Source organism: Macaca thibetana, chromosome 16 (genome assembly GCF_024542745.1).
Source record: "Macaca thibetana thibetana isolate TM-01 chromosome 16, ASM2454274v1, whole genome shotgun sequence".
NCBI lineage: Eukaryota > Metazoa > Chordata > Mammalia > Primates > Cercopithecidae > Macaca > Macaca thibetana.
The window spans coordinates 17636076-17651423 of NC_065593.1; the positions used below are offsets into that span (position 1 = coordinate 17636076).

Sequence of the window (15348 nt, forward strand, 5' to 3'; positions counted from 1 at the left end):
AAACCCTGCATGAGACTGCTGACCCACTTAGAGAGAGCTCCACGCTTTGACCTCTGCAAATGGCGTCCCCCTTCCGCAGGAAGTAGAAAGTTTCCTTTCAAGCTGTGGGCTCTCATTCCCACCCTAGGCCATGGGAACAGACCCGCAGAAAGCTGCTGAGGTGGCTGCCGGGAGAGAAGTGCGAAGTGCAGGGGCTGTCCAGCCGAGGAACTGGCTGCCTTCCTTCATAATACAAAAACAGACCCAGCTACGTTAGAACACTGGAATTTTTAAACACACACTGGAGCTTTTCAACCTCCATGGGGCCTTTTGAAATGTGGCTTTCAGAATTCGTTGGTTATGTGTAGGCAAGATTGCAAGGGAAATAGTTAGCTTACAGAGACGACTAGCCAGGCCAGGCATGGTGGCTCACACCTGTGATCCCAACACTTTGGAAGGCCGAGGCAGGTGGATCACCTGAGGTCAAGAGTTTGAGACCAACCTGGTGGTTGGTGGACTTGAACCTTGGTGGACTTGAGCCTGGGTCTCTTGACATCCTGGACAATGCTATATTCAGAACCCAGTATTCTTCACAGCGAGGATGTCCTCTACCTCAGTTAGAGGTCACCTCTTTCCTGGCCCACCTCTTGGCCAAATTAATTAATTAATCAAATATTTCTGGACCACCCAACATGGCGAAACCCTTTCTCTAATAAAAATACAAAATTAGGCCGGGCGCGGTGGCTTAAGCTTGTAATCCCAGCACTTTGGGAGGCCGAGACGGGCGGATCACGAGGTCAGGAGATAGAGACCATCTTGGCTAACACAGTGAAACCCCGTCTCTACTAAAAAATACAAAAAACTAGCCGGGCGAGGTGGCGGGCGCCTGTAGTCCCAGCTACTCAGGAGGCTGAGGCAGGAGAATGGCGTGAAGGCGGAGCTTGCAGTGAGCTGAGATCCGGCCACTGCACTCCAGCCTGGGCGACAGAGCGAGACTCCGTCTCAAAAAAAAAACAAAAAACAAAAAACAAAATTAGCCAGGTGTGGTGGCACATGCCTGTAATCCCAGCTACTTGGGAGGCTGAGGCAGGGGAATCGCTTGAATCCAGGAGGCGGAGGTTGCAATGAGCCAAGATCACGCCACTGCCCTCCAGCCTGGACAACAGAACGAGACTCCGTCTGAAAACAAACAAACAAACAAACAAACAAACAAAAACCAGATGACTAGCCATGAGGAAGAGAACCTCCAAGGCCTGGACCTTGACAATATTTGGCTAGGTATCCCCCATTCCTGCCTACACCCGAAAAGACTAAGGAAGCTTCTCTTCGCATAGGTGTCTGCTCCCTAAATGCGCAAAGGCGTGAGTTGTGTGTTGCTGCTTAATTCGCATGATGTCAATGGAATGGGCACAGCTAACATTCCGTGAAGGTCACCCCAGTTTTCACCTTGGCCAGAGGACTGGGTCACAGTGTGCCCATGTTATAGGACAGATCCAGGAATGTCACCCAGGAATGTCACAGTTCCTGTTCTTTGGGGACAATCCCAGCCTGCACCCCTCACCTCCCTGAAACTGTACTTCTCAGGGGGAGCAGGAGGCACAGCCCTAAGCGTCCTAAGGAGAAGAGCCAGAGGCAGGGCTGCCGGGGAAGGCGGGGCCTGGGCTGATCGGGACTCTCTCTGTCTGGTTACAGCTGCCCTATGAGAAGGCCTGCAAGAATAAGCTGTTTTGTGTCGCAGAATTACAGTTGGCCACCACCGTCTCTCAGTGAGTTGGATGCAGCTGTCAGTTTCCTCAATTAACCTCCTCCCAAACGCTTGCCTGGGGAATCCTCATCAGGATGCCCAGCACACCCCTTCCCCTCTTCCCGGGGCCCACACACGGCTTCTGCACTTATGATGTCATGATGTCCTCAGCTACCCGAGGAGGGAGGCAAGACGGAGCTCTGTCTTCCCACTTTCTAGATTAGGAAACATACTCAGTCGCCAAGGGCCCTGCATAGGCCATTTGGTGGACTTGAGCCTGGGTCTCTTGACATCCTGGACAATGCTATATTCAGAACCCAGTGTTCTTCACAGCGAGGATAACCTCTACCTCAGTTAGAGGTCACCTCTTTCCTGGCCCACCTCTTGGCCAAATCAATTAATCCATCAAATATTTCTGGACCACCCACTTTGTGCCAAGCACTCTGGGTGCTGGGGATACCTCTCTGGACAAAAATCCCTGCCCTCCTGGTGCTCTCAGGGGGAGAAGATGGTAAGCAGGTAAATTGTATGTGGATGAGATGAACGTTGAAGAAACAGGGAAGGTGGGAGGGAGTGCCGGGTGGGGACTGATGCTGAAGTTTTCAATGGGGTGGTCAGGGAGGATGACACTTTGGCACACACTGGAGGAAGTAGGGGAGCGAGCTATGTGGGTGGGTGTCTGAGGGAAGAGCAGCTGCAGGTGCCCTGGGTTGGGAGCCTGCCTGGTGGGTAGGAGGCAGGACGAGGACCTAGTACTAGGCTGCAGTGGAGTGGGGCGGGGGGTGAGGGAAGAGCAGCTGCAGGTACCCTGGGTTGGGAGCCTGCCTGGTGGGTAGGAGGCAGGGTGAGGACCTAGTGGCTGCAGTGGAGTGGGGCGGGGGAGTAATGATGGAAGGGGATGGAGGGGAAGAGGCAATGGGGCTTCTTAAGGCCTCAGAAGGGCTTTTGCTGTGAGCTAGGAAGTCAGAGGAGTGACACGCTCGTGCAGCTGGGCAGGATCCTTCTTGCTGCCGAGCTGAGAAGAGACTGTAGGAGCAAAGGTGGACGCGGGGGCTGCACCTGCTCCCTTTGTAACCACTCAGGTGAGAGGCGATGGGGGCTGAGACGCAGGTCCCAGCCATGACGGGGTAACAGTTTGTAGTGACAGCCCATAGCATGTGCTGACAGCGTGGAGGCGGAGGGAGGAAAGAGGCCCACAGCCCAAGCATGCGGCACTGCACTGTCCAGCACACGTCGCTGTTTGCATGTACATGAGTTACAGTGAAACACAATGAAACATTTTGTCCCTCAGTCACATAGCCACACTTCAAAGACTCGGTGGCCGCCTGTGGCTGGTGGTGTTGGGCAGCCCAGATGCTGCCTGTCTCCATCGCCACAGACGTTCTATTGGACCACACTGAATGCCAGAAGGACGGTGTCGCCAAGCACATGCGTTTGGGTTTGGACATGCAGTGGTCTCAAAATGCCCTCCCAGGCCAGGGGCAGCGGCTCATGCCTGTCATCCCAGCACTTTGGGAGGCTGAGGTGGGCGGATCACGAGGGGTCAGGCGTTTGAGATCAGCCTGGCCAACATGGTGAAACCCTGTCTCTACTAAAAATACAAAAGCTAGCTGGGTGTGGTGGTGCATGCCTGTAATACCAGCTATTGGGGAGGCTGAGGCAGGAGAATCCCTCAAGCTTAGGAGGCGGAGGGTGCAGTGAGCTGAGATCGTGCCACTGCACTCCAGCCTGGGCGACAGAGCGAGACTTCGATCAGGGGAAAAACAAAGCAAAACAAGCCGTCCCTTGTTAGTCCCAGCTAGTGCTCTGTGTGTTTTGTGATTCTGATGGCCAGCTGGCCGGAGTTGCCATATGGGAAGAACGCGGTTCCCCAAGTCCTGGTCAGCCGTTCCATAGACATCTGCAGGACCAACTGAAGACTTTCAAACGCTCTGGAATCTGGCCTAACAAGCAGGCGCAGCTGTTTCCAGCAAGGAATTAATTACAGTCAAGAACCAACCTCCCAGCCAGCTACTTGGGTAGTACAGATACAGCACACACGGCTTGCCCTACATCGCCCCCTAGTGTACACAGCAAGCAAACGCTTCTCTTTCAAAAACACTAGGCCGGGCGCGGTGGCTCAAGCCTGTAATCCCAGCACTTTGGGAGGCCGAGGCGGGCGGATCACGAGGTCAGGAGTTCGAGACCATCCTGGCTAACACGGTGACACCCCCCCCCCCCCTACTAAAAATACAAAAAATGAGCCGGGTGTGGTGGCGGGCGCCTGTAGTCCCAGCTACTTGGGAGGCTGAGGCAGGAGAATGACGTGAACCCAGGAGGCGGAGCTTGCAGTGAGCTGAGATAGCACCACTGCACTCCAACCTGGGCGGCAGAGCGAGACTCCGTCTGCAAAAAACAAAAACAAAACAAAACAACACTAGTGAGCCTGGTTGTCAGCATCCAGCTGTCTCAGTGGTTTTTGACCTTTCTGAGGACATGGATCCCCTAAAGAATCTCATGGCCGGGCGCGGTGGCTCACGCCTGTAATCCCAGCACTTTGGGAGGCCGAGGCGGGCGGATCACAAGGTCAGGAGATCGAGACCACGGTGAAACCCCGTCTCCACTAAAAATACAAAAAATTAGCCGGGCGCGGTGGCGGGCGCCTGTAGTCCCAGCTACTCAGGAGGCTGAGGCAGGAGAATGGCGTAAACCCAGGAGGCGGAGCTTGCAGTGGGCCGAGATCGCGCCACTGCACTCCAGCCTGGGCGACAGAGCGAGACTCCGTCTCAAAAAACAAAAAACAAACAAACAAAAAGAATCTCATGAAGACTACACGCTACTCTACGTAGAAGATCACATGTGCATACATAAATGTTGGCATTCCAGGCCCTCTGAGACGGTCCCTAGGCCTCAGATTAGGCAACGCTGTTAAATATTCTGACGACACTGAGGTCTCACGCCTGGGCTCTGGGATGGTGCGTCCAGCTGACGTGTCAGCATCTCTGCTTCGTTATCCCATACGCCCCTCTTATCATGTCCCAGAGTGGACGCATCTTCTTCCATCCTTGGGTCTTCCGCCCGTGTTACCTCCCTCAGTCAATGGCTCAATGGCACTACTCAGCCACCTGAGCTAGAAACTCAGAACTCGCCCTTGACTCCTCTGTCCCCCCTCCCTGCCTCTTTTTTGTTTTGTTTGCTTTACTGTCTCTGACTTCTTTCCTTCTCCACTACTGTTGTCTTTTTCTTTCTTTTTTGAGACAGGGTCTCACTCTGTCACCCAGGCAGGAGTGCAGTGGCGCAATCTCGGCTCACTGCAACCTCCGCCTCCCGGCTTCAAGTGCTTCTCCTGCCTCAGCCTCCCATGTAGCTGGGATTACAGGCACCCGTCACCACACTCAGCTAATTTTTGTATTTGTAGTAGAGACAGGGTTAGCCAGGCCGGTCTTGAACTCCTGGCCTCAAGTGTTCCACCCGCTCGCCTCCCAAAGTGCTGAGATTATAGGCGTGAGCCACCGTGTCCAGCCGTCCACTACTGTTTCCTTATTTCAGGCCTGTATCATGTCTCGGGTGGAGACAGCAGGCTCTGTCTTTGCTTCCTGTCCCTCCCTCCAATCAATCCATCCTCTTCTCAGCTGGGATAAAAACCAAACCAAAACCAAACGATGAGAACAAAACACATGTCGCATTACTTCTGAGATCTGCACATTCCATCTTTGGACATTTCAGACGGAAAACAGTTTTCTTGGTATTGCTAATATGTTTTTCTCTAGACCTCAGCTACTGAGAGTGGTTCTGCACTTTGGGTCCCCGTGATACCTCAGCATTCTGTAGGAGGCTTTCACACATCCCCAGGTCCCTCTTTTCCAGGCCGCATGGACTCATGTCTTAAACCACAGCCTTTTAATGGGAAGGGTCTGAATGATTTTGTGGTAGGAAGCTGAGGCCAAGAAAGGGGGTGGGACAGTATGTCTTACGCACACCGGTCTCCAGTGCAAAGCAGTGCCCCATAAATACTGTGGTGTGGAAGAATTTGTGTCACAGAGTACCTCACCTAGGGTCACAGTGAATTGGTGGTAGAAAGAGGATTTGGGTACAGTTCTCTCAACTCTTTGGAGGCTGCTAGACTCCAGGCATTTAATTCGCCTTTTTTTTTTTTTTTTTTTTTTTGAGACGGAGTTTCACTCTTGTTGCCCAGGCTGGAGTGCAATGGTGTGCTCATGGCTCAATGCAGCCTCCGCCTCCCAAGTTCAAGCGATTCTCCTGCCTCAGCCTCCCGAATAGCTGGGATTACAGGTGCCTGTACCACGCCTGGCTACATATATATATACTTTTTTTTTTTTTTTTTTTTTGAGATGTCACCCAGACTGGAGTATAGTGCTGCAGTCTCGGTTCACTGCAACCTCCGCCTCCCGGGTTCAAGCAATTCCCTGCCTCAGCCTCCTGAGTAGCTGAGACTACAGGTGCGTGCCACCACACCCGGCTAATTTTTGTATTTTTAGTAGAGACAGGGTTTCACCATCTTGGTCAAGCTGGTCTTGAACTCCTGACCTCATAGTCCACCCGCCTTGGCCTCCCAAAGTGCTGGGATTACAGGCGTGAGCCACTGTCCCCAGCCAGTTTTTGTATTTTTAGTAGAGACGGGTTTCGCCATGTTGACCAGGCTGGTCTTGAACTCCTGACCTCAGGTGATCTACCCACCTCGGCCTCCCAAAGTGCTGGGATGACAGGTAATTAGCCTGTCTTGGCTTCTGTTTCCTCTTCTATGAAATGGAGAGTAGCTGTACTATGTCACAGGATCACTATGAGAGTTGAGCATGTGAGACACAGTCCTTGGCACATGGTAAGCACTAAATAAACGGCAGGTATTATCATCATCTCATGCAGCAACTGATATGGGCGTGGCAGTCCAGCTGTTCGCTTATGTTGAGAGGAAAAATGTCTCAGCTAAATGTATTCCCTAGGCAACTTAATCTCAAAAGTTAGTTAAGAAGGTGCTATTCTGGGTTGTGTGCGGTGGCTCACACCTGAAGTCCTAGCACTGTGGGAGGCCAAGGCAGGTGGATCACCTGAGCCCAGGAGTTCAAGACACGCCTCCACATGGCGAGACACTGTCTCTACAAAAAATACAAAAATTAGCTGGGCATCGGCCGGGCTGGGTGGCTCAGGCCTGTAATCCCAGCACTTTGGGAGGCCAAGGCAGGAGGATCACCTGAGGTCAGGAGTTCGAGACCAGCCCGACCAACATGGAGAAACCTCGTCTCTAATAAAGATACAAAATTAGCCAGGCATGATGGCGCATGCCTGTAACCCCAGCTACTCGGGAGGCTGAGACAGGAGAATTGCTTTAACCTGGGAAGCAGAGGTTGCGGTGAGCCGAGATCGCGCCACTGCACTCCAGCCTGGGCAACAAGAGCGAAACTCCATCTCAAAAAAAAAAAAATTAGCTTGGCATGGTGGTAAAACACCTGTAGTCCCAGCTACTCGGGAGGCTGAGGTGGGAGGATTACTTGAGCCCAGGAAGTGGAGGCTGCAGTGAGCCACGATTGTTGTGCTACAGCAGCCACACTCTAGCCTCGGTGACAGAGCAAGACCCCGTCTCAAAAAACAAAAACAAAACCAGAACATGCTATTCTATTGCATCGAAGTTTTTACAATTAAATAAACTGTACCCTTTTTATCTGTGCCCTGCGCAGGCAGGAATTGGTGGTGGGCCTCACAAAGGAGCTGACCTTGAACATCAGCCTAACTAACTCCGGGGAAGATTCCTACATGACAAGCATGGCTTTGAATTACCCCAGAAACCTGCAGTTTAAGAGGATGCAAAAGGTAACTGACAGCGGCTGTGCAAACAGGTCCCTCACGCCCCTCCCTCGCTGCATGCCTGCTTTTCCGTGGCGACTCCCTCACTGGCACCCCTGCCTCCAGCCTCCTCCTGGTCCATCCAATAAATGGTTAATAACTAGATACATCCCCACCAGTCTGGCTAACACGCCTCCCGAGCCACCATATTCTGCTGCACTGTGGCCTCCCTGTGTGCAACCTTCCTTCACCAGGGTTCTGAGAGAGGAGTGAGCTCCAATGCCCTAAGATGCTGAGAAAGTAAAAATTAGCTGAGACTGGGAACGCGAAAATCTGCCCTGCCATTCCCCAGGCTGGATCACAGACACAGATACTAGGAAACAGTCTGTTTCCCAAGGACACCCTGTGGCTGAGAAGTACCGCCATGCTGAGAAGTTCTGTTCTCTAAAATCAGATCAGAAAACTTTGCTGTTTGAAGTTACGTGGGTAATTATGAACCCCTGTCACTCTTGCCTGGAGAGTGCGAGTCATTTTGATCAAGAGAAGAGTCTGTTTCCATCTGAGGTACAGAGTTTCAGATACAGTGTGTGTCCACTTTCTACTCTATATTAATGGTTTCCAAGGAAGCGGGCCCTGGGTCTGATTCACAGGCTGACCTGACGTTGGCTGACTGCTTGACACACAGCCCTGCTTTGGCATCAAAACGCGACTTTATTTACATTTCATCTGAACTCTACCCTTTCCCAGAGTCCTTTAATAACCGTCTTTTCTGTTCAGTGATACACACAACAGTGTAGTTTTTGGCTGGGTGCGGTGGCCCACGCCTGTAATCCCAGCACTTTGGGAGGCCGAGGCAGGCGGGTGACCTGAGGTCAGCAGTTTGGACCAGCCTGGCCAACATGACGAAACCCTGTCTCTACTAAAAATACAAAAATTAGCCAGGTGTAGTGGTGGGCACCTGTAGTCCCAGCTACTCTGGAGGCTGAGACAGAAGAATCGCTTGAACCCGGAGGTAGAGGTTGCAGTGAGCCAAGATTGCGCCATTGCACTCCAGCCTGGGCGACAGAGCAAGACTCTGTCTCAAAAACAAACAACAGGCCGGGCGTGGTGGCTCAAGCCTGTAATCCCAGCACTTTGGGAGGCCGAGACGGGCAGATCATGAGGTCAGGAGATCGAGACCATCCTGGCTAACATGGTGAAACCCTGTACCTACTGAAAAAAAAAAAAAAAACTAGCCGGGCGAGGTGGCGGGCGCCTGTAGTCCCAGCTACTCAGGAGGCTGAGGCAGGAGAATGGTGTGAACCCGGCAGGCGGAGCTTGCAGTGAGCTGAGATCTGGCCACTGCACTCCAGCCTGGGTGACAGAGTGAAACTCCGTCTCAAAACAAACAAACAAACAAACCTAAAGTGTACTTTTCCTCGTTGCAATGAGTCAATAAACTTGACTTTGTTGGACTGTAGGTTTGTCCCCGGTCATCTTAGGCTATTTGGGCTAGGACCGTATCCATTATATGAATGAAACAATCTCCTAGGCTGGGCGCGGTGGCTCACGCCTGTAATCCCAGCACTTTGGGAGGCTGAATCAAATGGATCACTTGAGGTCAGGAGTTCGAGACCAGCCTGGCTAACACAGTGAAACCCTGTTTCTATTAAAAATACAAAAAATTAGCCGGGCGTGGTGGCGGGCACCTATAATCCCGGCTACTCGGGAGACTGAGGCAGGAGAATTGCTTGAACCCGGGGGGTGGAGGTTGCAGTGAGCCCAGATCACGCCACTTCACTCCAGCCTGGGCGAAAGAGCGAAACTCCATCTCAAAAACCAAAAACAAAAACGAAAAACAATCTCCTAGGCGTCTAGAGGGGGACTAGGGATGCACCGTCCTTGGGAGAATTAAGAAAGCTCACTGCAGTCATCACCTGCCCCTCGGGGGTCCGGGTGGGGAGCCTTGGTGGCTTCGTGGCAGTGCTGGTGTGTGCCGGCCTTCAGCCAGGCTGTGGGTTACGTTTGCATCAGGCCAAGGCCCAGCTCAAACGCCTCCTTCCTCAGGAAGAGCTTATGGATTCCCCTGAGTTGGAATTCACGTTTCTCCACCGCAGTTCTCTGCAGCTCCCTCACGCAAGCACCCCTTAGGCCTTGTATTTAAATTCCTCGGGGATCTACCGCTGAGCCCGCTGAGACCGTCTGTCTGTCTTGTCAGGAAGACAGGGACCAAGCGGACTTTATTTCCTCAGCTCCTGGCAGGCAGAAAAATTAGTGAATGTCTGCTGAATTGGTGTGAGGAAACTGAGTTGGTTTTTTTTTTTTTCGCTCTTTAAGAGAATGTCATCTGCTCTGTTAACAGCCTCCCTCTCCAAACATTCAGTGTGATGACCCTCAGCCGGCTGCTTCTGTCCTGGTCATGACCTGCAGGATTGGTCACCCCGTCCTCAGGAGGTCGTCTGTGAGTCGGTTTGGACTGATTCGCTCTTCCCGCCACCTGCAGTTGGCGTCCTCTGCATCTTAGTCTCATTTGAATCCCTCGGTTCCAGCTTGGCGCTTCCCTTGACTGCAGTCAGTCCGTCCTCAGCGGCACCTACAGTGGCTGAGTTGGCTCTGAAAGGAGGGCGTGATGGGGACTGGAGCTTTCTAGTACACAGCCCTAGATGAACTGCCTGCTCACCTCGGGGAAGTGGAGTGAAGTTGGAGGGCATGTCAGACCAAAAGTTGTTGGTTTTTTTTTTTTTTTTTTGAGATGGAGTCTTGCTCTGTCGCCCAGGCTGGAATGCAGTGGTGCCATCTCAGCTCACTACAACCTCTGCCTCCCAGGTTCAAGTGATTCTCCTGCCTCAGCCTCCTACGTAGCTGGGATTACAGGCGTGCACCACTACACCAGCTAATTTTTTTAATACTTTTGGTAGAGATGGGTTTTCACCATGTTGGCCAGGCTGGTCTCTAACTCCTGCCCTCAAGTGATCCGCCTGCCTTGACCTCCCAAAGTGCTGGGATGACAGGCATGAACCACCATGCCCGGCCAAGACCAAAAGTCATTAACCCTGAGCTGTCACTGATCATCTCTGCTGTGGGAAATTTCTGAAGTGGCTTTTTCAACTATAAAACGGGAATGAGGCCGCCTGCCCTGCTTACTCCATATTTGTATTTGAGGCTTAAATGAAATAATGGGGCTGGGCGTGGTGGTTCACGCCTCTAATCCGAGCACTTTGGAAGGCCAAGGTGGGTGGATCGCTTGAGGTCAGGAGTTTGAGACCAGCCTGGCCAACATGGAGAAACCCCGTCTCTACTAAAAATACAAAATTAGCCAGGCATGGTGGTGCATGCCTGTAGTCCCAGCTACTCAGGAGGCTGAGGCAGGAGAATCGCTTGAACCTGGGAGGCGGAGGTTGCAGTGAGCCGAGATCACGTCACTGCACTCCATCCTGGGTGACAAAGCGAGACTCCATCTCAAAAAAAAAAAAAAAAAAAGAAAGAATGGAAAGGAAACATGCTGTGTTACAAAAATGTGAGGAATGTGAAAATCTGAGGAATCGTCTCCTAGGTCTGTTCCAGGAGTAGCCAGCGGTCTGAACTGTGAGTGGTATAGGGAGGAATCAAGTGACCAATTTTTTCTCCTTTAAAATAGGCTCATGTTTCAGTCGTTTGGCAGCTAGAGGAGAATGCCTTTCCAAACAGGACAGCAGACATCACTGTGACCGTCACCAAGTAAGTACTGCCTGGGTCACAGCAGAGTCAGGCCATGACCCTGGAAGACATCTCCCTACCACATGTGTGCTGTGAGAGGAGTGGCCCCCTTACTGCCCAGGAAGAAAGGAAACCCCAGTGAGCCCACGGAAGGCATCTGTGTCCCCGCAGGGACTCGACTTGCTCTTCTTGTCACCAGAGACAATTAAAATGTTCTTTTATCCACACACACAGTAAAACGGTGGCACAGTCTGGTGGCATGAGCCTTGCAGTTCTGGTTCTGGTTCACTCAGCTTTGGAATAGCGTGGGGTAGCTCTGTTATCTGCAAGACCTCTATGTTTGGGGGTAAGGGGAGAGCGCTGTTGGGAAGAGTTCTCAAATGGAGGTGACTCTGCCCACCAGAGGCCGTGCCCGTTTTGACTGCCATGACGTGGGGAGGGGGGGTGTTCAGTAGCACATCTGGTGGGTAGAGGCCAGGAATACTGCTACACATCACACAGAGCAGTACAGGACAGCCCCCACAACCAAGAACTAACTGGCCCAAAATGTCAATAGTGTGGAGGCTGAGAAGCCCTTTTAAAATCAGCATTTTTCTAAGTGTGGTCTTCTAGAGACAATTCCGAACTCCAGTTGCTTATCTCTGAAAGCCTTTTCTTTTTCTTTTTTTTGGGATGGAGTCTCGTTCTGTCTCCCAGGCTGGAGTGCAGTGTGCGATCTCAGCTTACTGCAACCTCTGCCTCCCGGGTTCAAGCAATTCTCTGCCTCAGCCTCCCACGTTGCTGGGATTACAGGTGCCCACCACCACGCCCAGCTAATTTTTGCAGTTTTAGTAGAGACGGGGTTTCACCATCTTGGCCAAGCTGGTCTTGAACTCCTGACGTCGTGATCCACCAGCTTTGGCCTCCCAAAGTGCTGGGATTACAGGTGTGAGCTACCGTGCCTGGCCTCTGAGAGCCTTTCCTTATCTGACTGCCAGTGACCCGGGGAGCCAGGTGCAGAAGCTCCTGTTACGCAGTGAGAACACATGGACACAGGGAGGGGAACAACACACACTGGGGCCTGTGGGAGGGGCAGGGGGAGGGAGAGCATCAGGAAGAATAGCTGATACGTGCTGGGCTTAGTAACTAGGTTCTGGGTTGACAGGTACAGCAAAGCACCATGGCACACGTTCACCTATGTAACAAACCTGCACATCCTGCACATGTACCCTGGAACTTAAAAAAAAAGGCCGGAGGCCGGGCGCGGTGGCTCACGCCTGTAATCCCAGCACTTTGGGAGGCCGAGGTGGGCGAATCACAAGGTCAGGAGATCGAGACCACGGTGAAACCCTGTCTCTACTAAAAATACAAAAAATGAGCCGGGCGAGGTGGTGGGCGCCTGTGGTCCCAGCTACTTGGGAGGCTGGGGCAGGAGAATGGCGTGAACCCGGGAGGCGGAGCTTGCAGTGAGCCAGGATTGCGCCACTGCACTCTAGCTTGGGTGACAGAGCAAGACTCCATCTCAAAAAAAAAAAAAAAAAAAAAAAAAAAGGCCGGGCGCAGTGGCTCACGCCTGTAATCCCAGCACTTTGGGAGGCCGAGGCAGGCAGATCACTTGAGGTCAGGAGTTTGAGACCAGCCTGGCCAACATGGTGAAACCCCGTCTCTACTAAAAATACAAAAATTAACAGGGCGTGGTGGCACACGCCTGTAATTCCAGCTACTGAGGAGGCTGAGGCATGAGAATTGCTTGAACCCGGCAGGGGGGAGGTTGCAGTGAGCTGAGATCGCACCACTGCACTCCAGCCTGGGCAACAGGGCAAGGCCCTTTTTAAGAAGCACTTGCCCATCCTGGCTAACACGGTGAAACCCCGTCTCTACTAAAAAAATGGAAAAAATTAGCCGGGCGTGGTAGTGGGCACCTGTGGTCCCAGCTACTCGGGAGGCTGAGGCAGGAGAATGGTGTGAACCCAGGAGGCGGAGCTTGCAGTGAGCCGAGATCACGCCACTGCACTCCAGCCTGGGCAACAGAGCAAGACTCTGTCTCAGAAAAAAAAAAAAGAAGCACTTGCTATGTACAAAGCAGGTGTGCTGTGAACTAACACTCTTATTCCTAGTTCCAATGAAAGACGGTCTGTGGCCGAGGAGACCCACACCCTTCAATTCAGGCATGGCTTCGTTGCAGTTCTCTCCAAGTAAGTACTCCTGAGGGGCCAGCACCAGTGTGACTCCGTCGCCCAGGGGACGGCTTTGGGCTCTCTGTCTTGTAGACGGAGCTGGTGGTCAGGATGAATGTGGACACTGTCCTTCTGAGAGGAGCCTGCTTAGAACCCAGGCTCTGATATTGATCTCTAGGGTACTAACATTTGGGTCACAGAAATCCCATTGTGGTCATCAAAGGAGGTGTGTTGCCAACTAGTCTTGCTACAAAAGGGAATTAATAGGACGTTGTGGAGGGAAGAAGGCAGCTGTGGGACTGGGAAGTAAGGAGGGGATGAGTAAGGCCATGTGAGGGATAATGAGTAAATGAACCAGCCCAACTATACAGAATTCAAATATTCCACTTCACCCCAACTGCGATACGAGCACTTTACATTTTGACATTCAGCTTTTTTTTTTTTTTTTTTTTTTTTTTTTTTGAGACAGAGTCTCGCTGTCGCCCAGGCTGGAGTGCAGTGGCCGGATCTCAGCTCACTGCAAGCTCCGCCTCCCAGGTTCCCGCCACTCTCCTGCCTCAGCCTCCCGAGTAGCTGGGACTACAGGCGCCCGCCACCACGCCCGGCTAGTTTTTTGTATTTTTTAGTAGAGACGGGGTTTCACCAGGGTAGCCAGGATGGTCTCGATCTCCTGACCTCGTGATCCGCCCGTCTCGGCCTCCCAAAGTGCTGGGATTACAAGCTTGAGCCACCGCGCCCGGCCGACATTCAGCTTTTATTCCTTTTTTTTTTTTTTTTTTTTAACTGAGACAAAGTCTCACTCTGTTGCCCAGGCTGGAGCACTTGGTGCTATCTCAGCTCACTGCAACCTCTGCTGCCCGGGTTCAAGCAATTCTCCTGCTTCAGCCTCCTGAGTAGTTGAGACTACAGGTGGATACCACAAGGCCCAACTAATTTTTTAAAAATTTACTTTAGTAGAGATGGGGATTTCACCATGTTGGCCAGGCTGGTCTTGAACTCCTGGCCTCAGGTGATCCGCCCGCCTTGGCCTCCCAAAGTACTGGGGTGACAGGCGTGAGCCACCGCACCTGGCCTCATTCCTCGTAAAGGTCTGGTGCCCTCTGTCCTAGCGTATTCAGTTGAAAGCACTCAAGTTCATTCAAAAAGAGGCCGGGCGCGGTGGCTCACACCTGTCATCCCAGCACTTTGGGAGGCTGAGGTGGGTGGATCACCTGAGGTCAGGAGTTCGAGACCAGCCTGGCTAACATGGCAAAACCCTGTCTCTACTAAAAATATGAAAATTAGCCAGGTGTGATGGCAGGCGCCTGTAATCTCAGCTACTCGGGGGGCTGAGGCAGGAGAATCACTTGAACCCGGGAGGCAGAGGTTTCAGTGAGCCGAGATCGCACCACTGCACTCCAGTCTGGGTGACAGAGCAAGACGCCATCTCAAAAAAAAAAAAAAGAAAAAAAAAAAAAAAAGAAAGGAGGATGGGTGCGGTGGCTCATGCCTGTCATCCCAAGACTTTGGCAGGCTGAGGTGGAGGATCACTTGAGCCCGGGAGGTTGAGGCTACACTGAGCCATGATTGTTCCACTGCGCTCTAGCCTGGGCAACAGAGTGAGACCCTGTCTCCAAAAAAGGGAGAAAGAGTCCTCAAGGGCTGATGCATGTCCTCTCAATTGCAGACCATCCATAATGTACGTGCACACAGGCCAGGTGCTTTCTCACCACAAAGAATTCGTCTTCCATGTAAGTACTTATTATTGTAAAGCTATAGGTGGCAAAGCAACACCCGCTTTGAGTTCCTACTCTGATTTTAATTTGCAGATACATGGGGAAAACCTCTTTGGAGCAGAATACCAGTTGCGAATTTGTGTCCCAACCAAATTACGTGGTCTCCAGATTGTAACAGTGAAGAACCTGACGAGGACTCAGGTATTTAAAGGCAGTTCTTTATCACAATCGCATCTTTTTCCAGAGTGACCACAGAGTCTCAAGTATAAAAAACCAGAGTTCTAGAAACGGAGGAAAGACA

The 15348-nt window shown here is 52.1% G+C and overlaps 1 protein-coding gene across 1 annotated transcript in view; it reads left to right on the forward strand.

Moving 5' to 3' along the window:
* The window catches only part of ITGAE (integrin subunit alpha E), an 89994-nt gene that overhangs the window by 60538 nt on the left and 14108 nt on the right, over positions 1-15348 (forward strand). The window contains exons 20-26 of the mRNA XM_050765881.1: positions 1672-1745; positions 7396-7528; positions 9843-9941; positions 11118-11197; positions 13273-13350; positions 14999-15062; positions 15141-15248. Coding sequence (XP_050621838.1) covers positions 1672-1745; positions 7396-7528; positions 9843-9941; positions 11118-11197; positions 13273-13350; positions 14999-15062; positions 15141-15248 — 636 coding nt within the window. The remainder of the gene's footprint in view (positions 1-1671; positions 1746-7395; positions 7529-9842; positions 9942-11117; positions 11198-13272; positions 13351-14998; positions 15063-15140; positions 15249-15348) is intronic.